This window comes from Musa acuminata, chromosome BXJ1-8 (genome assembly GCF_036884655.1).
Source record: "Musa acuminata AAA Group cultivar baxijiao chromosome BXJ1-8, Cavendish_Baxijiao_AAA, whole genome shotgun sequence".
Lineage (NCBI taxonomy): Eukaryota > Viridiplantae > Streptophyta > Magnoliopsida > Zingiberales > Musaceae > Musa > Musa acuminata.
The window spans coordinates 6,700,721-6,725,224 of record NC_088334.1 but is presented as its reverse complement, the minus strand read 5'-3'; the positions used below and the strand labels follow the sequence as shown (position 1 = coordinate 6,725,224).

The window sequence follows — 24,504 nt, the reverse complement described above, 5'->3', positions numbered from 1 at the left end:
ATGATCACTAGTGTTTGTAGCTCTACTCTTCGGCATGTCTTAGTGCAGTAGTATACATCGATAGGTTTCCATTACAGAAAGCCAAACTACATTTTACAGTAACAATAAGCTTAGAACAAGAAAATTCCGGGAACACCATTGTCAAGCAGCTTAGTGGCTTCCTATTGAATGTTTACCCCCCTAAATTGTTACTGATAACTATTACTTCGTTACTGCTGTTTAGTTGGATTGCAGAGGCCTTCCGTATTACCTATCCTCATCCGTTGGCTAAATCCTTAGGTAGTCTGGTTGCTGCACTATTTGGACCCTTATTCTTCTACCAGCATTATGTATCATGCAAGTTGATGTCCACAGCGTGTCCTCTACATTGAATCTATTGCCCTTTGAGCATGCTTGGGGAGCATAATGAGGTTATTTATCACATTCCCATCCAATTAACAGGCTTGTCTCATGAGGGCATCAGGATTGGAGGTGGTTCAAATGACAACAAAGGCTTGCTGGTGTGTGACATGGGTTGTCTTTTTCCCTTTACCACACCAAACTCATTGACTTGGGTCTTCAATGCTCCTTCACTCCAGGCCTGGATCTGCAGGTACGGTTATCAATTGGGACTCCACTGAGCTCAACGTCAGTGGTGATAAAAACTAAATCCCACCTCTCTGTTGTCAGTATACGGTGTAAAGACTGATGGGAGCGAGGGCATAGAATTGCAGCAACCACCACAGGCCTCACAGCAGGGAGGGTGGCCAAAACATTATCAACCTAGGTTAAGGGTGGCAGCGCAAACACTACCATGGTTGGTGGGGTTTGGTCAGGAGGCAATTGGTGATGGGTGATCAATGTAGCTCTGTCTTCTCGATGAACTATGCTTTCAGCAATGAAAACTCTCTCGAGAGGAATTACTTAATTTTAATTTATTTACATTAAAATTTTTATAATTATAAAGATAAAATATTTAATCTTATTGATCAGAACGTCATCAGTTTTATCAACGAAAGATACAACACGCGATAACATATGCAAGAATAATATGAAATCGATGTGTAAAAATTAACATCTTAGTTACGTTTTTATTATACCATAATTAAAATATCTTAGTCGACTATTATGATGGTTGCGGATAATGGTGCCTTTGCATCGAGGGAGGCGTAGCCCTCTTTAGATGGTAGTAGGGGCTAAGCCCTCGGGTCCTCAAAACATTTCTCACGATGTTGTACTATGAGGTTGAGGACTTGAAGGTGGGGAAGGGGGCGCTTGAGTATACGGTGTGCCTTAGTGAGTTCAAGGACAACGAGGAGCTTCGTCTCCTCCCTCGTTATAGCTATGTTTTTCACTTGAACTGTATTGACACCTAGCTTGCCTCCCACATAACAACTTGCCTCGATTGCCATGCCAATCTCACCGAGCAAGCCATCAATGACAACTTCGACCTACTACCTATAGTCACCCTTACTATACATGCTGTAGGTCTTTAGCTTGAAACTGTTGCCCCATCACATGATCATGTTGCCATCGTCGTTGACCCACAATGGTGGCGACAAAGATGAGTGGAAGGAGGTAGGCATTTATTGGAAGCCAAAGGCGGGTGGTTAGATCGTAATGTAGGCAATGGTTGACAAAGCTCCTGCAAACTCATTCAATCGAACATTTCGAGGTTCGATCGGTGGAGGATGTCGATCGATACACCCTCCACTTGTTGCTCTCTCTTCTCTTCCCCTCCAACATTGCTCTGTATATGCATCGACGAGAGGTGAGGCATCTGTGTCAGCGTTACTTTGCATCTACGTCGATGGGACACAAGGCCTTTGCCTTACCTCCCACCAACGTAGATGCAGAATGACGTTGACGCAGTTGCAGGATGTTGCAAAGCGGCCATCGTCCTTGTCCTCTTCCTCCTCTCCCTTTACCTCACCTTTCACTGTCTTTTTCCCTCCTCTTCCTCTGCCCTCAACAAGAAGTCATAAAAGTCCCTTAAGCTCCATCGTTGTTGCAGTCGTTGCCCCCGCCTCAGTTGTTGATGCTCGGATCGACATCGACAAAATCGATCATAGAGTCATTCTCATCAACCACCACCACAATAGTCACTCGAGACTCTTGATGACGTCGCCATCCACTACCACCATAATAGTTGACTAAAAAATTTTAATTAGGACATAATAAATAAAAACATAACTTGGACGTTACAATTATATTTTGCTATATCTTCTATCGGTAAAGCTAATGATATTAAGGTAGATGAGGTTAAATGTTTCACTTTCATAATTATAAAAAAATTACTATAATTTTTTTAATTTAAGGATAAGGATACTAAAGATGTTTAACTACAGAGGTAATACGTAATTAGCCCCTAAGAAGTCATAACTGATGTTCTCTAACTGTCGAGCTACCTGCATCTAGAAAGAGTTGGTTATCTTCTTCTTTGGTAAAGTATCATTAGTCTGCAAGAGGCATCAAAGAAATAAATATCTGAACCAGCATAGGATGGTGGGCATTTATTTGTTTGTTTCCGAGCTTTAGATCTTGAGGGTGGTTGATGATTCATCTCTGAATAATTTTCTCAAGAACATGCAAGCATGCCCTGTTGCCCCCCATACGTGATAAAAGAATTGGCCATGCAGAGATGGAGAAAGGTAGTCCCATTACATATTTATTATGAATTCTTTAGATAATAGAATGAACAAGTCAAACTTCAATGAGATCAAAAGTAGGCATTAGATAGTTCTGCTCTTTTCACCTTAAGTAAATAAAACCCAAAGCAGAAGAGATTGACTGAAATATAGCAATATGAGGAACTAAACTAGAAGCTAGGTTACAACTTTGAAACAAAGATCAAACAATATTAATATACATGGATATTAACCAATCATCTAACAAGCAAATATAAACAAGATCAAATTTAAAACAAAAAAACAGCACATATGATAGTCAAACCTACCAAAATAAAGGAATAGATAAACTAAGTCAGAAGCTAGCTTTGACTTCAGAATATCAATATACCTGGAGCTAAAACAGCATATCATGTAACAAGCAATTACATGTTGACAAAACCAACTATACGAATTAGAATTATGTACAACAACTAGGTTCCATTTGCATTAACAAAATGAACAGCTTACTGCCTCAGCGAGGACATACGATGCTACTTCAATCATATATACCAATATCTACATCTGATATACCTCTGGTATCCAAGAACTGTTCAACCAACCTTGAGCAAATCTTCTCTTATACAACTGAGGCGTGTAGTACTCTGTATTTCCAAGCTCATAATTATATCAGTTATTCCATTATCCACACTGGCTCAGCTCAGCCTGCAAAGAAAGATAAGTGAAGAAGGCAAAAATTATGATCCTTGTAGAAACTAAAAAAAATCATAGTCAAGGATATTTCTTCCAATAACACATTTACTCATTGCTGGTTTAACGAACTTTCGGGATAAAATGTCAGCTCTCTTATATGAATGTCAGAGATAGAAAAGAATATGGGAAGTAGTACTCAAGAATTCTAATACTTCCTGTTTAATAGGGTGCTTTACATTATTAACTAGAGAATAGCTTCAATGAAACCTTTATTTGCAATGCCAAAAGCATGCAACACAGAACAAACTTTCAGCACAATCTAAGTGTTTCTAAGATTCTTCTAATAATTAGACCTCAGATTCTTAATTTCCAAATATTAGGATTCAGCTGACCACAATTCACGCTTTATGCAACTGAAACAATACCTCCAAGGGCAAGATGCCTGTCACCTTCAATGAAATTTAAAAGGGGAAAACAGGAGGCAGGAAACATGAAATATACAAGATTTGCCCTCAGCATAAATCCACATTAAAAGGGGATCTAAACTATAATAGAGCTACAAACACTAGTGTGTTGCTTAATTAGTTAAGTTAATCACATAGTTTATTGCAATGTCAATAAGATTTGATAGAGTTCTCAAATCTCAATGATGATATTCCAACAGCAAAGGTCACACCAAAGTTTCATAATAAATGACAGATATGCACCTTTCATTCTTCATGCTAGTTCAAAGGTAAAGTAATATGCACTACAACACCACCTGCACATGTTGGAGCCTGAACTTGTTGTTTGGGAAGTATATGGTGCAATATTAATACAAATTTTTTACCTGAGCTTGTTGGTAGCTTTCAAGCATCCGGCGGTATTGCTCCCGTGCTTCAGGACTCTCTACCACAGATATGACCCTTGAGAGAGCTTCATCCAGAGCTTTATCAACTTTTTGTTTGCGGAAAACCTTGATTATGTCATCTTCTTCCTCCTCTACAATAGGTTTTGGTTCAGCTTGAAACCCTCGTAAGCCAACTCCTCTTCTATACCATCTTAACATGATTTTTTCGAGGACACCGACACTCCGAAGGAATTCTTTGTACTTCTTCCTTGCTAGATGAGCTCTAAAATGTGACTGACAAAAAAGTAGCATATAAAAAGAAGAATACATGAGCCACCTGTATCATCACCTATTTTAATAAAAGGACAGCCAAGTGGTGTCTGCTCATCACCTATTTAAATAGAGAAAGAAAACATAAAAGTTGTAATGCACAAGTGATAACTAGTGAGAAACTAAACTTTAAGTTTTTTAAGATTCCAATTTTATTTTTTTCTCAAAAATCAGTTGATAACTAGTGAGAACACTAAACTCATGTTTAACATTATTTAAGAATTTGACATCTGATAACAAAAGGTGCCATGCACAAGGACATCTCATAGACACTACCAATTTCCATTGTCTAACCTATATGACATTATTATCTTAAACCTAGATTGAATAGTAAAAGTTAAAATGTGTTTCTACTTATCACATTCTCAAATTGTGGATTAAAGTGTTATAAAACTCCCTTAAATTTTTAAAGAAATACTAAGATGTTATTCAAGTCTGTTATGCTGTCCAAGAAAAAGTTTATATTGTATAAATAGAAACATGGACAATAACTCCCAGAGTAGTCCAGAATAATGTGTCATTCTCATACTTAAAATCATGATAACTGTAATGTATTCTTCAAATGGTTATCTGACCAAGCAAACGACTGGAGAGGTATGTTCATTTTCATATTTATTATAAATTATATTTGACTTTAGCAATGATTTGAAGAAGAAAATGATTGAAACAAAATTAATTTACTTCAATTGACACTGCTAACCAAGCACAGAAAAAAGTCAACAGACATTGAGCTATGCAGAACAGACACATAAAAGGACGTAACCAAATTCCCAACAATGGATAGAATAGATTCATTAGCCCAAATTGGCTGCAGTATGTTTACTGACTTTTAGACATCATAGAAGTATTTACTTAACCATTTACTGGTTTTTAGAAATCTTAGAAGTATTTACTAAAAGTATAACCAAAATTTAAATGATACCTACATTTAAAACAGAATGTTGGATCCCAGCCAGAAAATAAAAAGGGCTGGAAAAGAAAACGAGATAGGTAATCCCTTCAAAGTGATCAAATCTGAAAAGCATTCAGTAGAACTTTCATTAACTTGCTTGAATAGAGATAGGCTCCAAGGCTACACATGCAAGGGCTCTAAAATCAAATATTTTTATAGAATTCGAAAATACAACTTAAGCACAACTTAACATAACTAAGCTACTCTTAGTTCTACAAGGATGAGTAATGCAAACACTGAAGCAACTAATCTTCAAGGAATTTGAATTATGGTTTGAATCTTGGCAGGACAACCAAATTCTATTACAGGTCAGTTTCAGCCTTCATGAATGATATATCATATATCATATATTGTATATTATATATATATAATTATAAAATTATTTTCCACCACTAGAGCAGTCCAGCATTGAGAAACAAGGATCCTTGTTTTTCTCAAAATAACAGCCCTTTAATTTATAAATCAAGGTTTGAAATGCTGGTATGGACCTACATATATTTATTGATCTGACCAAGCTGAAGTAAAAGATCATACTGGCCAGTTTTTTAAAAATATTTTTACTATCTTTTTCAATTGCACCAGGTGGCAGGGACTGCTATACCACCTGAAATGGTACGAAATGGGTGGTACATACCAGTCCCGAGTTGGACGACCCCATCACTTTTTTTTTTTAATTTTAATCGAGCCACTTGAAACGAGGGTGTCAAAAAATGGGGAAAAAAATTCGGGCTTGCGAGCCCTCTTATTGTCTATGACACTGCCACCATCGTCGCTGACACTATTTCACGACTTCACTGCCGTTGTCGTTGCTTCGCAAATCGTTAGTCACGCCGTTGCCGCCGCTGCCAACATCATTGCCCTTCCCAAGTACATTCCCACCTCTTCTCTTTTTCGTCCTTCTTCCTCCTCAACCTCTTCCTCTTCTTCCTGCCTCCCTCCTTTTCCTACTTTATTGTTCCTCCACCGCCCTGTCACGGACAAACTTCTAAACAAGGTGTTTGATGTAATGCTTATGTATGTCCGTGTCTTTTGGCATGTTCATGCCTTGTACAACATGTAAAGGGGCGGTCGAAAGCTTAATAGTCCCATTTTAGTTGGGTTGGTGGTCTCTTTAAGCTTGTAAATAAAGGTTGTGTCATGTTGACACGTACGAGAGATTTTCGGTCTGTAATGGACCATTTTACCCTTTGTTGTGCCACTGTTCAGAGCTTGTAAAGTCTGTTTGTAATTTGCATCGTCTATGAAGTGTTTTTCGGAGATGTTTACTTATGGATCCCGATTGAGTCGTTCTCTCTAACCCGTGCTCTCTTCTGGTGGTCCTAAGGGACAATGGGAGGCTTCGGGGAGGCTGACCTTTGCGGACGGACACGCAAGGGTGCCGCACGACTTAGGCAAAACCAGCTAAGTCCGTGACAGATGGTATCAGAGCGGGACAAGCACTCATAGGAACACTTAGCATGCAAACGTGGGGGACCTAGCGGGGCTGCGTTGAGGGCAGTCAGCACATGCGCGACCGTTTGGGGGAAAACGGGCATGGAGATGTAGGGAAAAGGAGTCGCTCAGAGGAGCGGGCATCTGACATTGGCATTCAGAGGAATGGCTAACCCTTCGCGCAAGAGGCACCACGAGAACAGGCAAGCTTGGAAGAATGTGGAGCGTACAAAGGTTGGGATGGCTGAGTTTGAGCTACGACTCAACGTTGACAACCATACTTGATGGTGCTCAAGCCAAGCGAGGCGCTTGGTAAAGGATGAGACCATGCAAGGTGGAATGAGTTGCTCAACGACCAAAAGAGTTATGCAAAGCTCACAGAGGTGAGGGGAATTGCTAACTCGAAGAATTTGGTACTCATGCATCGGCTTGTATGCGGACGATGGAATGTTCGTGGCCATCCCAAGGCGACCGAAACTCGGTGCCATGGAGCATTGAAACTTTCTCTTCGGCATGTGAAGGATACGTCCGTAGGAGGCTGAAGTGTGCAACGAGTTCAGCATGTTGCTAGGCCTTGAGGGGTGCAGTGGGGACTGTATTGACGGGGAGTCGCAATCTAGCAAGTGCATTTGCAGGAGGTAGAACAATGCACAGTTTGTTCAGCAGATCGGAGTAGTCCAAGGGGATGGTGGTCTCCGAAACGAAGAGAGATGTTGCTCCAACGGGATAGTTATCCAGGAGGGATAAGTCCCGGCTCTCCAGAGGGAGAATCATGTGAGACGGACCTCACATGTTGAGGAGGAGTACCTCAACAAACAACATCTCCACGAAGCTCGATGGACTGAGCAGGCGGCGAGGAATCGTCGCATGATCTCGCTTGAGAGAATGCATTGAGGGATGCATTGCGAGATCAAGTGGGGGAGCGACCCAAAGCAACTTAAATGAAGGCACACTTGGAGTCGATGTGGAGATCGGACTCAAGGGAGGGCTGACCCGTGGAATGGTGGGCGCGAGGGCCACCATCGACTCAATGCAAAAACAAGGAGCGGAGCAACTTGGGTGTAACTTGGCGAAGTACCCAAGCCGCATGAAGGGAGCCAGCATAGAAGTTGGAACATGGAGCAGAGGCACAGTGCTTTCCTTAGACAGAGGTCAAGGACATGAACTCTTGCAGAGGCAAGAGTAGGATCATGTTGTTCCATGGGGCCTTCATTCTAACAGAGCGGACTCATCTTGCATGGTGCCAAAGACGAAGGGAGCTTCGGGGCACATGCACCTTATCTCGAAGAAGCATTTGGAGGAACTAAGGCGACTCAATTTGCGGAGGTGAAGTTGGGTACAGAAGGCCTTAGCACGGGGCAAGAGGACGCAGAGGCGGGTACTCTTGAAGAATATGCCATAGTGTTACCATTCGAGTTGCTATGAAGGAAGCGGTGCGCAGCGGAGATTGTGCTGGTAGGGGCAGAGGCCCAGGAGCCAGACAATGGTGCACGAATTACAGTGAAGTTGGTGGACTTCGGGAGCTACTAGGCGACGGACTGTCCTAGAGCGGTGCTTCATCTAGGTGTGACCCAAGAGTGGGTGGATGAAGGTCGATTGCCAAAGGAGCGAACAAAATCGAAGGTGGAGGAGACCCTGCGATGTATTGGCAGAGGCCACACATGGAGGGTTCACAATTCGAGTTTATTCCACAAGGATCAGAATGCAATGGAGATGTCACCAGGAGGCGACATGGTGCAGCGGATCGTGGTGGAACAGTTCGTGGCAATGCGATACACACGACTTAGTCCCGGGAGGGACTTGATCATATGGAGGTATGATCGGGAGCTACTGGAAGCTCCACTTCGGTGAACAACACGACGGCAAGAAGGGCTATGGATTCAAGGAGTGAAGGACATGGTACCGTAGAGGCGGGTCTTCCGGGCGTGCATCGAATTTTGCATCGGATGAAAACCTTGGTCATCAGCATATGAGGGCTGTGTTCCACCAAGGGAAAAGTTCGAATGCAAGTACCAGTGAGTTCCATGGGAGGAACTTGATCATGCAGAGGTATGATCGAAGCAGTTGGAGAGTTGGACTGCTCCAAAGCTCATATTCGCTTAAGGGAGCTCGGCAAGTCAGAGGACAAGGCCAAGTAAGCGAACCTTGCTACCAAGGAAGCTAAGGAGAACAGAATCGGTGCAAACCCTACAACGTGATGGCAGAGGCCATGCATGGGAGTTGCAGTCTGTCTTTCCATCGACCAAACGGACTGCTTGGAGAACACAGAGGTGTTGAAGCAGGGGGTCGAAAGGGGCGAGGAAGCGACGACGAGTCCAGAGGGACTTAGCTACCCAAAATCAAGCATCAGTTAGAATGGAGGTGGACTCAGAGGAGTGCCACGGAGACATATCTACTGATTGTGAAGAAAAGGGATGCAGATGCGAGGCGACGGATAGTAGGGCCATGGGCATGACAGCGCCATGGTACCGCAGAGGCGGGACTTCCGTGAAAGTCATTGATCCCTTGCTCTCATGGAGGAGAGCGCTTGGTCGTGAAAGGGGCCGAGGAGGTGGAGAATGCAGAGGCAATCTCCAAGTACCGAGACAAGGCTGACGGGCAGAGGCCGAAGAACTTCGTAAGACCGGTTTCAATGTGCTTCTCATCAAGATAGTCGAAAGTGAAGGACTTCAGGTCATGCAAGAGTGCATAACCAAGGAACGAAGCAGGCAGTACGCGGTGCTGTACCTTTGCTACTCAGTGGAGTAGGCGGCAGGGTTGATGGAGAAGACGGTACAATCCCAGAGGCGACCAAACCTATGAGAGAACTACTCCAAGTTGGGGTGAAAACTTCCTGCATTCCAGAAGTTCAATGGCATTGAGAAGGTGAATCATAGTAGCTAACTCAACGCAAGGAGTGCAAACACTTCATGTACTTCAGAAGTGTAAGCAAAGAGCAGGCGAAGGCCAGTAACCAGCTCGATGCATGAAGTACAACCTCGAGGAGGTGGGCGAAGTCAAGTAACCTTTGCCTTCTCAACTCTTAAGAGAATGGGTGAAACCGAGTACCCCAATTCTCTTAACTATTCAGCAGAGGAGCTCTGCATATGTTCAAAGACCCTTCGAAGATAATGGAAGACAATAGTTGTCAAATCCTCACCAACGGTGATCAGTGCTACTGAGAGTAGATTGTCCGCTTCATTTCCCAACGAAATGCCAATCGAAAGCGGAAGTGATGCGAACCTACTTGGATGTGACAACTAAGTGAAGGAAGAGTCAATGAGCAAATTTTGTGGAGGAAGGACCCAAAACTTCAGAAGTTTGCGAGACGATGCTCGTTAAAGCTCCAACAAGCATCCACCCAATTCAAGCAGTATGAGGAATTTGAAAGACTGGCGCAGTAAGAATGGTCTTTTCCTTCATTTGGGGGATCCGCAGGAATCAACAAGGATCAACACAACTCAGCCAACCCCACACTAGAGTCAGAGTCATTGGTGAGTTGAAGCAGCATGGCGGATCAAAGGTTCGACTACTCAAAAACAGCAGCGGAGAGCAGCAAGGAGCCAAGAGGCGCATTGTAGCTGGAGTAGAGGATTGAAGACTCAGCAAAGGCGAGGAGTTGTAGTGTCGACAAAGGCTTCAACGAGGACGTCGAAGGAATAAGTGGGGGAGAATGTCACGGATAAACTTCTAAATAAGGTGTTTGATGTAATGCTTATGTATGTCCGTGTCTTTTGGCATGTTCATGCCTTGTACAGCATGTAAAGGGGCGGCCGAAGGCTTAATAGTCCCATTTTAGTTAGGTTGGTGGCCTCTTTAGGCTTGTAAATAAAGGTTGAGTCATGTTGACACGTGCGAGAGATTTTCGGTCTGTAATGGACCATTTTACCCTTTGTTGTGCCACTGTTCAGAGCTTGTAAGGTCTGTTTGTAATTTGCATTGTCTATGAAGTGTTTTTCGGAGATGTTTACTTGTGGATCCCGATTGAGTCGTTCTCTCTAACCCGTGCTCTCTTCTGGTGGTCCTAAGGGATAATGGGAGGCTTCGGGGAGGCTGACCTTTGCGGACAGACACGCAAGGGTGCCGCACGACTTAGGCAAAACCAGCTAAGTCCGTGACAGCCCGTTCCTCTTTTCCCTCTTTTTCTTCCTCCAGGGAACACCAGTACATACCGGTCTACCTTATGTTAGGACACCGATACTGACCGATACATATAGGTCCAATCCAATAGATTGCCAAAATGGGTCCGGTACCCAAAACGACGATCCTTGCAAGGTGATATATGTCCATACATAACATAGAATATTTTACCAAACAATGATGAATTTTGATGGATTTGAACTTGCTTTTACGTCATATTGAACACATATTGACAATTGTACCCAAAAGGGTGCATGTTAGCTGAATTTTAACAAAAGAGGGGTTGAACAAGTGTCATTTACTGGTTCTACTTTTTTTTAAACCAAAAGGCAAAAATCTATTACTTCAAAATGTGATTACATCCATTTCCTATTCCATCAAAACTGACCCATGAAACAAGGCCCTCAGGCCAACCTTCACTACAAAAATCATAATATCACAGAATTCCTAGTAGCTACAAAACTTCCTTTACTATATTTTACCTAAAATAGGACTTGTCAGCTCCAATACAACTGACTATAGGACTGTAGAAACACCATGAAAATACAAGAATACAATGATAAAATATATTTATGAATACCAAAAAACAGAAAAAGAAAATCTTGAACTTAAATTAGACCCAGACAACCAAAACTAGACCCAATTAGGAGACCTAAGCAAACTTGTGCATCACCTCGCCCACCCTCCGCCTTTCCCCTCCCCTTATCAACATATACAGAATCGGATTGGATATGGAATGAGCTTTGTCTGATCCATTTACAACCTACAAACCGGCTCAGCATAGAATCCCCATACTGATAGGTAAGAACCTGCTGCCCAACACACTGGCACACCTTCTGGTCATATTCTTTTTACTTATTATACATCAAATATCCAAATAACTTGATCTTCTTCCTATGTTGAAAAATTATGTTCAATATTTTGTGCATATTAAAACGCAAATACATACTGACAAGAAAAAAAAAGAGAGAAAAATTTCAAGTACCTGTATCTTCACAACATTAGACCGTAGCTGCAGGAACTCTTTGTGCTTTTTCCAACATCGGTAATTCTTTTGAATCGATACAGCTGCTTTAACAAACTTGTGATCACGAAAACCAAGAATAGTTTTGTTCATCCGTGATGCAACTGAAAATCCATAAATGTGTGTTTGTGACATATCATATATGCCTCGAACTATATCATCTTGTTGTTTCTTCCTGAAAGAATAGGCACGGAAAGCAGCTTGTATACGGGCTGCTGCTTGAGTTGCATTTCTGACAGCTTCCAAAGAATCTTTAAGTGAAAGCTGATTCTCTGTCCCACCTTGTAAGTGGGCCCTTCTCTCAGATATGTTGTCCACACCTCTCTCGGCCTTCACAGAAGAAGACCCTTCCAAAATCTCAGTTTTCTCAGTTGTAAGAGAAAAGAGATGATTAGTTAGTGCAGCTTCTGAAAGATATCCAGCAAGACCTCTGTGACCATTAGCAACAGCTAGAGAAGCAGGAGTTTGGCCTGCTGGATCTTGTGAACTTGGATCTGTGACAGCTCCAGCTGAAGCACCAGCAGCAAGAAGTGAAGCAACCATTTCTTCCCTGCAAAGGTTAATATTCCAAAAGATAGTTCAGTGTGCAAAAGAGGAGAAAATAGCTTGGAATTAGTTTGATATTTTATGCTTATATTTGACATCTCCTCATTAATTCTTCTAATTGATTGTCATATACAAGGATTTTTAGGTTAGTCCAAGGGAATCAATGATTCATTGATTCTCGCCTTCCAAAACTTGCAGCCCAGTGAAGCGCAGTCCATCCATTTGAATCACGGTAGTTTATGCACATACCGGAATCAAGAATTGGGTGCAAGGCCCATTGATATCCTAAGCCAGATATCATGTGTATGATGCATTGGTCTTGCTTGGACAACAGACAACCAACGTCAGGTTCTCCCTGATGTTTAGATGATAACCATTGCTGCAACTTATCTTTCAGTAGTTCTTGCAGAATCAACTCTATTATCTTTCCTGGAGGCTCTGATCCAGTTAGGATTGATCCGATGATTAACTCCAACTGGTTTTTCGATCCTTTCAACTTCCAGAGAGGATTGACTTCTGGTTCAAGCTCATCTTCTTGAGTAACTGATGTACTATCTCCAGATAAAAGTATCTGAACTAAATTGACAAGCAACATGAGTTCCTCAGAGGTTTTTAATGCATCAACTCGTGATAAGGTACTACTAGAGCTGGTGTTTTGAAGCTTTTCCCGAAATTCAAATTCATGCACTTCACTGCAGGGTTTCCCATTGCCAGATGTAACACACAGTTTGACTTTTCCTGAAATGTGCTGGGGAGCAAGGCAACGGAAGACACCATCCTGAACAATTTCTAGAGGAACTTCAGTATCTCCAAATAATGCAGTCCATTCACACTCTGAAGGACTGCATAGAAAGTTCCCTGTGATGATGACCTGCATATTATGATGTCATGTTAAAATGAAATAGTATCAAGCATGTGGATGTTGATTCTACAGACATAATCCAGTGTGGCTTTTGTCTATTCAATTCCCCAATAAACCCTTCAATCCTCAACAACTCATTCATTGTGGCTTTTGTCTATTCAATGGAATTGCATTACTTTTAGAATTTGATATATTGTGATTGAAATATTGACCTAATATGTGCTGTCTTAATTGAGTTATCATGTAATTTTTAATAGTTTGCTTGACTCAATATCGTATTTATCTTCTACAGAAAATATTTTGCTTATGCTGCATTGTGACAATCCAGATGACTAGTGTGAATATCCTAGTTGACTGTATACATCACCAAAAACAACAAGAATTGGAGAGGATGTGTTTTATATTGGTCCAACACAATATAAAGCACACTGACAATTGATTAAGCATGGCAATCCCTGACATGACCATAACCCCTAATTAGTGCTTTTATAATTCAAAGAATAGAAGTAGGAATTAAACGAAAAAGATTCTATCAAGGATTTCCAAATTTTCCATTCTGCTAAGTAAACTATGTATCACTGATGCAAAAATATGTTAACAGCCATGGCCTTATCATCATGAACCATCCGCATGGTAGGAGGCACCTTAGGGAAGTAGAACCATGGCAAGTTCAGCTCCAGAGGATATAGTGTACTAGAGCTATGACTCTTGTCACTATACTGTTGTTGCATCTGATTCTGAATAAAATAACCAACTATTATCAATGACTGTTAGCCATGAAATACAGGGTAGTAAAAAGGTTTAAGAATATGAGGACTTGTTCTCTGGCTCAATATCATATAGGCTTTGCCTCATTCCATCGAATGAATCAACTCTTTCCCCTTCCTATATCTTTGTGACTGCACATGAGTTGAGTGGATTCTCGTGGTTCATGATTCGTATCTTAGGAAGCATAACTAAAATGCTGCTCCTTGATCCATGTGTCGCTTGTCTGTGTCTGAATAACTGGATAATGAGATTGTCTATCCTAGCCATCATCATCGAACGACACATTATTGTTCATGATGCTACTATTTTTGTGGACCTCGCAAAGTGCAATATGAGGGAGAAGGTATCTTGTCATCTGATTGGATTTGTAACTCATCCATTACTTCCAACAGATCAATTGATTGCGACGTGACCAATGTAGTGATGCTCCAAGCAACTAATGTGTTGCCATGTTGAATCGAGACTTTGCTACTTTGAGGCCATTTTCACAGAAGGTTGTCAACAGATTTTCAGATCCACAAGTCAGAAGTCGATATTGGTATTGAAACTAAAGGTTAGGTCAACAAGGATTGGTAAGGATCTATGCTATATTTGCAAATATCTAAGCTAGATTCAGATCTAGGTTAGATCTGGATCTAGCCTAGATCTGAATAGATCTATGTCGAATTCACAAATATCTAGGCTTAGATCCAAATGGATCTACACTAGCTCCATGAAGATCAAGCTTAGATCCTTACCCATCTGGCTATTTCCGAAGATCAAACCTAGATCCATGTAGATTTATGGTAGATTCAAACAAGGTCTGCAATACCGAAGCGTACCGCCCATATTGGGCGGTACGTACCAATCCGACAAGTTACTGGTATGCGGACCGTCCGGTACCGCTATAGTGCTACAGTATTTTACTGTAGCACTATAGCAATGCTACAGTATAAAATATAAAATTGTTTGGTACATCAGAGTATACCGCTCGGTACACCGGTACCATACCATACCGAGCTCGGGTCGAAACGCTGGTACGGTACGGTACGATGAACCTTGGATTCAAATGGGATTTAGGCTAGATCCATTTGAATCTGCACTAAATCCATGAAGATCTAGCTTAGATCCATAAGATTCAAGGTTAAACCTTTGCGAATCAAGCCTCAAATTAGGTTTAAATGGATGACATTAGGCTAAGAATGGAAAGACATGACATAATTTATAACCTGGTTACTGCCAAATTAAGGAGATTAGACTATGAAATTAGGTTCAGATTTACCAAATTTTGGGAAAGAACGGATCCAACCTTCTCCTCGATAAAGTTTTGAGTGAATTTGGGAGATATTTGAGAGAAATTAGAGTCAGAGAGGGTTGTGAGAGAGAGTGCAGAAAGGTCAGGAAAAAGATTGTTTAGCTCTCTTTAAAGGTTCCAATGAGATCATAACGAGCCTTTTGGGAAATTTGAACCAGGTGGTGGGCTTACCACCTGATTCAGGCTTGAAAACGGGAAAAAACCGGGCAGTAGGCCCAGTTCAAAGGGATTACCCGATAGTAACCCATGCATCAGACTTGATTCACCCGAAAATAGATAGTCCACATCCCAGTTCATGCCCTGACTGTAAATAGTAGCCGATATGTATTAGTCCAAGTGATATTAGGAACCATGCTTAGTCAAGACATAAAAATCAAAACTCAGGTACAGACTATAACAAATAAGCATATTAGGATATTTCCTGTCATATTTTTTCTTTATTAAGATATCCTAAATCATTATCTAGTTAATCTAGGCCCAATCTATCCCAATTGCAAGTAACATAAAACATAAAGATTAGAAAATGTTAACTTATCATTAATTATATGTAACCACAATTGTGACGGGGCAACTATCCCTGTGCATGTTAGTTTCTATATTCAACTTTTGTCATTCATGCAAAACATGGCATAATCTCATAGAACCCTGATCAAGAAATTAAACCATAACTTCTGTTGAGAAGCAAATTTTGTAACTTCATTAACTATACCTTCGTATTTTCAGAAGAAAATGCCCATTCAGGAGCGACTTCCCGCATAGTAAACAGATAACCTTGTGGTGAAGTCAAACTTGAGTCTATTTCAAGAGGTGCTTCAAACTGATTCTGGTCATACCATATATCTGAAAGTTAAGAAGTAAATTGCACAATTTTCAGCTGAAAAAAGAATACAGTTAGCTCCACGATTATCTGTTTCAGAAGCATAGCATTGCGGAAAAGTAGATCCATGGGGCCATCTCATACCATCTGATGCTTAATGGTGAAAAAACATTAACAATAATATGTAACTAGACCTTCTTTAAGAAATAAAATGTCAATGTCAGAGGATTATGATATTCCAAATATCAGCTAGTTGGCAGATTAAAGAAATTTTTCATGACTGATGACTTCATTCTTAGTAAAAATAACTGAAGAGGCAATTAGTTACTACAGTGAAAGAAACCACCAACATTTTAGTTATTGACTTGTTAAGAAAATCAAATTTGAGCTGCATAAAGGATAATTAGATGGTTGACTTATACTCATGTTAAAACTCAGTTGATAAAAGACAAAAAGAGGGTTCACTAAACCTTGATAAACATTTTTGTGTACAGCTGCTTTCCTTTATTAAACTCATCAAGCACTAAAAATATAAATTCTACCTTAACAAAGAGATATTTCTCCAATCTCATGCAATAGATCAAACAACAACACATACCTGAATTATTCAACATATCGTCATATTGCATGCCATCTTCATCAAAATGACCATCTGACATTTGTTTAAATTCGTCAAGTGGATTTTGAAGTGTTTCATCTAGGGAGTTCTTTATTTCATTATTCAGATGCTGTAAGTCATGTGTTTCCACATTCAGATTGCCATGTGGAAGTAGTTCCTTTTTGGGGGATACAAATTTATCTTCTTCATCATCGTCTAAACTTAACTGCTCTTTGAGCTTTCTCAGTGCTTGGTTGAGCTCTGGCAACAACAGCTGATTACAAGATTCTGATCTGTCCATCCTATTTAAGTGGGATGTCTCAATATTTCTTCTTTCAAATTTAGAACTAACTTCTTCCACTGACACAGGACTGCATGAGTTTTGACAAAGTTCATTCAGTTCACCAGTACAAGAAGGGAAACATTGTGCTAGATCATTGCTGACACTGGTACTATATCTCAATGTTGGAGAAGATTCATTTGAGATGCTTAAGATTTTTCTAGGTGTGTATCTTCCCTGAAACACGCAAGAATGAACCATAATCAAATCGCCAGGTGTTGCAAAGTAAACATTGTTTTTTAACAGCATCGTAGAAGCATAAGAACACTGATAATTTAGATAGCAAAAATAGCTGCACTCAACTTTTAGTTTAGATAAATTATAAGAGCTCTAAATTATTTTTCAACAATTAATCTTAACCAGATAGTTTACTGTTATTCTAAAGGCTATTTTTGGAAAATATAGTGTTTGACATTTAGAAACTCAAAATCATAGTAATTATGAATCCATAATATTCAACCTTGTTAACAGTAAAAAACCCTGGACCATTTTAACAAAGAAGAATATTCTGCTTGTAAATTAACTTTCAGATAAACCAGAAATTGCTCTCAAAGATTAATTTTTTTTTTAATCTGATATATCTGGAACCATTTTCAGGCTTAGCTGGAAATATTTAAAGTCATTCACATTCTGTATTCATGTGTTAAACCTCATTAATTAACTTTTTCCATATCAGTGTAAGATAAACATAGTAGAATTCTACCAACCGATTACAAAACCCACTCATCTCATTTGCCCTTTAGCTTTTCCAACAGGAAAAGGAAATGAATAATCAAAGAGTACCTGAGCCTAATCTGATTGTCATGTAATTTTAGTGAAGTTCAGAGGAAAGCAAATCTTATTTAGTACTAAGTGGCACTCGTGATACAAAGTAAAACAATTTGAAGTTTAAGAGCACAACCAACTACCAATTATCATATTCTAAATCGTGCATCCTGATAGAGATTAGGCTACATGCTTGCAAAGAGTGTGAAAGAAATTAGGCTCCAAAAAATGTGCTGAAGCATGGTTATATCTTAGCTACATGCTTGAAAAATAGATAAGTTGCTGTCATTTTGTCTCATTTCATCCTAAGTGATTATTCAGAGACTTGCACATTTTATCATCTGCCTTCTCCTTTCAAAAAATAATTGACTTAATCAACAGAAAAAAAGTGACAACAAACCTCAACAACTTCTCTGTAATGTACAAGAACTATGTGCTCGTAGGCCCTGCACATAAGAAAATACACTAAAATTTCTGTCATTACAATAATATAGCTACAGGAATAGATCTTCAAAATGGTAGCTTAACCAGTAATACAGTTTAAGCAGTCAATATAACTTCAAGAGAAGGAATTTGTGCCAGTATGGTATGCTGTTTGTCATATCAGTTGCTATTCAAGCTTGGTAAAGTATGAAGGAACCAACCATAGCTTCAATCATATCACCAGAATGGGCGATTGTGCCATTTCTCAGAATATCTTCAATCATTAGTCAATGTCTGATAAGCATCCAACCCGTTGATCATGCGGTACAGGTCAACTTGTGGGTCAAGATAACACTAGATCAATTTTGGGGTCTAAGACACAGCTAACTTAAGATGTAAATAAGACACACAAACAAGGTGATTGTGCTATTTCTTCTTAACATACCACTCTCATACAACAAAAAAAAATAATAATAAGAAGTAAAAGTTTAGTGCAAAACAGAATATGTCAGGGAAAAAGAGGAGTTGAAAATTTGAAATTATTCTTAATATTGCTAGATCTAGGAAGGAAGAATCTAAGTTAAAACTGTTGAAAGATTAAAAAAAAATTCCACAAGTATTAAATAAATAAGGTTCTAAGGAGGACATGAGTAGTATTTACAACAAGGTTTGCATGTTTGATGAACAAATATACTGTCAGCATTAAGATAATTTTTCATATATGCATAAAAATGAAATATGTTTCGATTATCCTCTAGAAGTACCCATCAACTACATTCAAAAAGAAAATTTATTTGAGAAATTTATTACATGTGTGAACTCTCATACAAGCTCATGCTTTGAGGTTGCTTCAAATTGTTTGTTATATCTATATTGGATAAATGTCGATACTCACTAGATATGTGTTTCAATACTTTCTATAAGTATATGATCTTTTTATGACTATTAAAAGTGATAGGATACAAATATAGATACTTCTTTGGAAAATCATGTTTCTTCATATGATGACTTTTTGTTATAGATTAGATGAGCATATGATTAAGTAAATTATTTAAATTGTTTGCACTAAGCATAAAAATAATAATCTTATTTCATTTATCATATGTTCTTCCTATTTCTATATATTTTTTAAGAGTTATATTACTATTTTTTATAATAAATACTTAAAATAGATTAGCAATGGTAATTAAAATTATTATTAAATTATTATGACAAGTAACAATATATACTAACACAAAGAAATGTCAAGCTTTGCCATATATAGCATATGCACCTAAAATATTTTTATATCTATGCATTTGGTGTCAAAATTTCATAAGATTTGACATATTAAAGTATATAAATCATGTGGTATCAGTCAATAATTCATATCCCGCACCATACAACTGATATTTTTAACTGGTCCAACCTCATATGATAAACAATATGTGAATCATGCAGTAGTACCATCACAATGGAACATTCTTTATATTATCATGAGTTCATGACAGTGGACCACTACTCATTACAAATTAGCATTTAAAACTTGGTAAAAGTTTCTTATATGATCATTCATGCATCATAGAAGGTTGCTTAAAATTGTCAAGAGTATTTCTAAATCCAACTTATTCCAAATTGAGACCATTTTCATGACACAGGATTCAGATGAGAATTATCTATAAGTAATAATTCTAGTTCTCCAGAAGTCTTTAGGATTTGATAATCTTACGGATCCAGAATCCAGTAGCTCCTCCTCTGAAAATTAGAATTTTGTTCTCCATGAGCATAATAGCAATTTAATGCTTCAGAGTTGCCAACCTAGCCATGAACAGACACATAATACAAATGATTTGTTGATTTGAAAGTATATCAAGAACAGTAGAAGCACTGTTGTCAACTAAAAGATATTCAAATTATAAAAAAAAACAGTATTTTGCTTATACGTAAGAAAGAAAATAGAAAGATGAATCATAACTTGACCCTGATGTTTAACATGGAGTTAAATTAACTCTTCACAAACATACAAGAAAAATCAACAAGAAATGGTATAAGTTTGTGATAAGTTAAATATAACCTGGTGCCAAAGGCAACTCAAAATTTTTGTAACCACCGATGGCTTCAGGAAGAATGTTGGTACTATGTGGTACTCATTATAGAAACTTAAACATGATTCAGTAAGCTTCGATTTCATAATGATTTTTGTGTGTCATAGGTCATTATATTCTAACAAAAAATTCAAATTAATTTCCAGAGCAAACCATTAACTGGATTATGTGCCCTATTGTTTCTCTTAGCACAGACCTACAAAGTTATCCATGGAAGTTCATAGGTATTTGGTTTAGGGGCTCTCCATCATAGAATATACCCTATACATCTTTTCTCCCCATTGTGTGAATGTTCTTCATCAGCAAAAAAACAAGAGACAGTTTCAAGCTACAATGCTAGACCATTAAAGCATTCTACAATATTTTGCTTGTAAAATCTCTTTTCAATAAAGGAACCAGCTATATTACAAGAGACAAAAAATCACAAGCAAATCTTTGTGAAAAATTGATGGCCGTATTACAAAAAAAAAGAAGAAAAAAATCTTGAGTATACTCAAAATGAAATAAGAAAATTTCAATATACCATATGGTTAGCAACACATACCTTAAGACGCTCATGCCCTTCACGAACAGTTTTACCATTTGTCTTTTTCCGCCATGAGTGTCCATCATTACGAAAATAACGTAGCACTCTACGGTTAAAAAGAAACAAAGAACCACCTATAAAGAAAAAAAAAAAACAAATTAGCACTTTGAAACATAGTGGGAAGAAGACCCAATCTGGGCAGAACAAGATATTGTATGTATTAGATGTGGAAGAATATATCACTTACTAGGTGGCTTCTGAGGAGGCTTCTGAGTGATCTCAAAACAGTTATAATTCTGCAGAATATATAGAACTTCTACAGGCTTCAACCACCGGGTTTGAGCTTCTTGACTTAACTTATTTATATCAAAGCCTGTGACTGCACAAGGAAGAGAAAGCAACTTAATTTTGTATGAACTGTTCATAATATTCATACAATTCCATACTTGAAATATTATGGAAAATTACTTGAATGTTTCTTTAATTATGGTTTTAATTTTTTGCTTTGTTCCCTAGACTTAAATGTGTGACATTGACATTCTCAATGAATCTAAAAAGTTGCCATAAAGTCCTGATGTCAATATTGTCAATAATGTTTCACAAGATTCTGATATATGTACGCCCAATGAGCATATGACATGGCCAAAATTCCCAAAATGCGAAGCCTGTAAAAATTTAAATTATCAAACCGAGACTGACTGCACCTACATGTCAGCATTCTGTTGCCATATTTATGTAATGGCTGGATGATTTGATCAGTCACAGCCTTCACATTAAGACATTTTGGCCACCTAAAATTCTTCTCAAGTTGTTTGTGAATGAATATAGCAGTCTGTCACTTACTAATCATGACAGAAGATGGAAGGGTGATTATTGCATTAGTTGAGGATGTCAATAACACTACTGACATGAAACTGATCCCATCATTCAGGTTATATTCTGATCCATACTTTGTATATCAAAAGCAGATGAAATGAAGAAGATTCTAAGACACATAAAATTCAAGCTATTGATTCACACAGTGACAATTTAAAAGGAGTAGAAGAAGAACCAGTAAATTATGGTGTGTGTGTGTGTGTGTGTGGGAAGAATGAAGAACCCGAGACCAAAAATAGATCAATAAATAAAGAATATACCAGAAAACCAATGTAAGATTCGACACTTGTTGCCTACATTCATGGAGAAGACTAAATTCTTCACTATATTAAACAAATTAAATATAAGAATGTCTCTCTTAGGCTACCTCAATGTCAAACCAAAAACCCTTGTACGCCCTCTCATATAAACTTTAAGAAACTCTTCTCTCAATACTTCTCTGGATCCACTAGAGAACAACTCAAGAGACCCAAAGTGTCTTTCTCTATACCTCTTCCTCTCACTAAAATCTTGAGATGCACGATGCATTTATATCAATAAATCCTAATTCATTAAGGTCTCATCTTCCGACTTGAACCTCCAATCCTAATCCTTCTTGAAGTTAGAATTTGATTAGGACTCCTCTAATAAATAACAAAGTAACAAGCAGTTTGAATCTAGTTAGTACTCATAAAATACATATCAACCATAACATAAGTTAAACTACAACCTGCATATTCTAAAGACACAGCCATAACCATTTCTCCTTGATCCATAGTCCAGTGTAAAACAACGCCAACTATACCAGCACCAATTATCAAAAAGGCCACCGACACACCAACGACGGAATCATGATCTTAGCCAAACAGCTCCTAGGGAAGATTTGAAGTTCCTGCTCCCATATCATCAACTTGACACCAACCTAGAACTTAAATTTCACTTCAAATTCTTCTCTCCTAATTTTCCTTTCAGGACCAGAAAACCAAGCATACCAGCACAAGAGCAATCATCTCACAAAAGCAAAGCATAGAAGAAAGAGAAATTGGAATATACCTGGCTGGATCATATCCATGCTCTCTGCCCGGGGGGAGGGGGGGAAGGGCGGATCGGTTGGTGGGGGAGCTCCCACGGGGCAGAGACAGCAGGTAGGCAACAGCGGCGGAGAACAGGCGAAGGGACGTGCCGAAGGAGACGCGTAGTTTACCTACTTCTCCATCCGCATTTCAAACGTGAAACAAACGGGAAGAGAGTCGAAGATGAAGGGGAAGAGAATAAAAATAGAGAATCGATGGTGTTATATACCTACGAAGCGAAACCGCCACTGCGGGGAACGGATCGGAAGGAGGCAGAACGCCACTAATTAATGCTCGCCGGTGCCGGACAGCGTAACCAAGTACAGCATAATCCGTCCTAACTCGCTCGACATCCACTACTCTATTTATTGTAATTATACACGTGATTTACTGTGCCAACTTATTCTCTTTGGCCCTTTTCTTTATTGGTTTGTATATATATATTTGGTCTTTTTGTATGTGATCCCAAAGTCTTCTCAGTTTGCACAAAAGTCCTTTTAATTCTTTAGTTTCGAGGGGTCCTTCTTGATTAGGACTTTTTCATTAATAATTTTATAATATTTTTAATATCTCAATAAAAATACTATAAATGTTATTTAAAAAAAATTATAAATGAGCTAAATGAAAACACAATAATGATTTAAAACTGATGAAAAAATGGGTAAAAGAAATTTGACGAGAAGAATTGATGAGAAATATTTTAGGTATTTTTTGAATTAGAAGGCTGTGTAAGAAAAACCCAGAAAGAAACGACGTTGAAAAAAATACTGAAAAGGAAATCTTTCCTACACAAATCATCATACATCACACGTTAATGATCGACATGTGTGGTCCACAGTCCGTTAGACTTTGTTTCTCTCGGCGCAATGTGATTCGTACAGGAGTGTCGACTTCATGAGCGAGGAAAGAGGAGTTACCGACAAAAATATACCCAATATTATGAATGATACATATTCGTCAGGAGAAGCCGAGTATTGATCTCAGCCTCATGAAGAGGTACAAGAAAAAGATGGCAACAAGATATAATTAATTATCATGGACAAAATATCTATCATAATAAACACAATAAACATGGAGAAAGGATCATTATTCATCGGCAGAAGTCAATGCATGCAGAAATCCGAGCCTCATGAAACAGGAAAACTGTGAGCCTCAATATAATTAATCATTCCTCGGGTTAATTATAGATTTTTTTATAATTAATTATTTTTAGTATCTTAATTTTTATTTTTTTAAAATTATATTGAAATCTTTAAAATTTTATACTGGTAAAATATTTAATCTCGTTATTTCAATATTTTTTTAATTTTTAATCTTATGAAATTATTTTTTTAACTTTATATAGAGATCTCAATATTTGACTGAGAATTCAAGAAAACTCCTTATAGTTAACATGATTTGACAGCAGTTCGTATAATTATATATATATATATATATATATAATATTTATAATTATCTAGATAATCAATTAGAGTCTTATAATTTATTCTTTTTTGGTTGTTCGATCAGAACTGATTGAGTCTAATCCAATTGAATTTTGTTTCCTACAGAAATGGAATATTATCTCCA

General features: G+C 38.5%; 1 protein-coding gene and 1 long non-coding RNA gene across 5 annotated transcripts; one reads left to right on the top strand and one right to left on the bottom strand.

Moving 5' to 3' along the window:
• The first annotated feature begins 451 nt into the window (after positions 1-451).
• LOC135587292 (uncharacterized) lies at positions 452-907 on the top strand. The gene is made up of 2 exons (XR_010475828.1): positions 452-592; positions 670-907. It is a non-coding gene; the product is annotated as an uncharacterized LOC135587292 (long non-coding RNA).
• A 2,050-nt stretch (positions 908-2,957) lies between these two features.
• On the bottom strand, positions 2,958-23,320 carry LOC135587289 (calmodulin-binding transcription activator 4-like). 4 transcript variants are annotated; one of them, XM_065078528.1, is made up of 12 exons: positions 23,165-23,320; positions 22,916-23,066; positions 21,255-21,386; positions 21,026-21,141; positions 20,106-20,194; positions 18,375-18,420; positions 16,870-17,386; positions 16,164-16,294; positions 12,713-13,401; positions 11,946-12,534; positions 4,129-4,422; positions 2,958-3,311 (listed from the first exon to the last, which is right to left on the bottom strand). In XM_065078528.1, the coding sequence occupies exons 2-12, from the start codon at positions 22,932-22,934 to the stop codon at positions 3,288-3,290; spliced, it is 2,646 nt and encodes an 881-aa protein (XP_064934600.1). In that variant the 5' UTR covers positions 22,935-23,066; positions 23,165-23,320; the 3' UTR covers positions 2,958-3,287. The 4 variants fall into 4 exon arrangements, with proteins under 4 accessions (XP_064934600.1, XP_064934602.1, XP_064934601.1 ...); XM_065078530.1 differs by having other exon boundaries at positions 21,255-21,380; XM_065078529.1 differs by having other exon boundaries at positions 22,916-23,069; positions 23,165-23,315.
• Between the last annotated feature and the right edge of the window lie 1,184 nt (positions 23,321-24,504).

Coding starts and splice junctions, on each gene's coding strand:
- LOC135587289 (XM_065078527.1), bottom strand. CDS start 22,638: ATGGATCAAGGAGAAATGGTTATGGCTGTGTCTTTAGAATATGCAG. Junction 18,421..20,105: donor AGCTACTGGATTCTGGATCC/GTAAGATTATCA, acceptor TCTTATGTGCAG/GGCCTACGAGCACATAGTTC. Junction 4,423..11,945: donor CTAATGTTGTGAAGATACAG/GTACTTGAAATT, acceptor CTTTTTTGTCAG/TCACATTTTAGAGCTCATCT.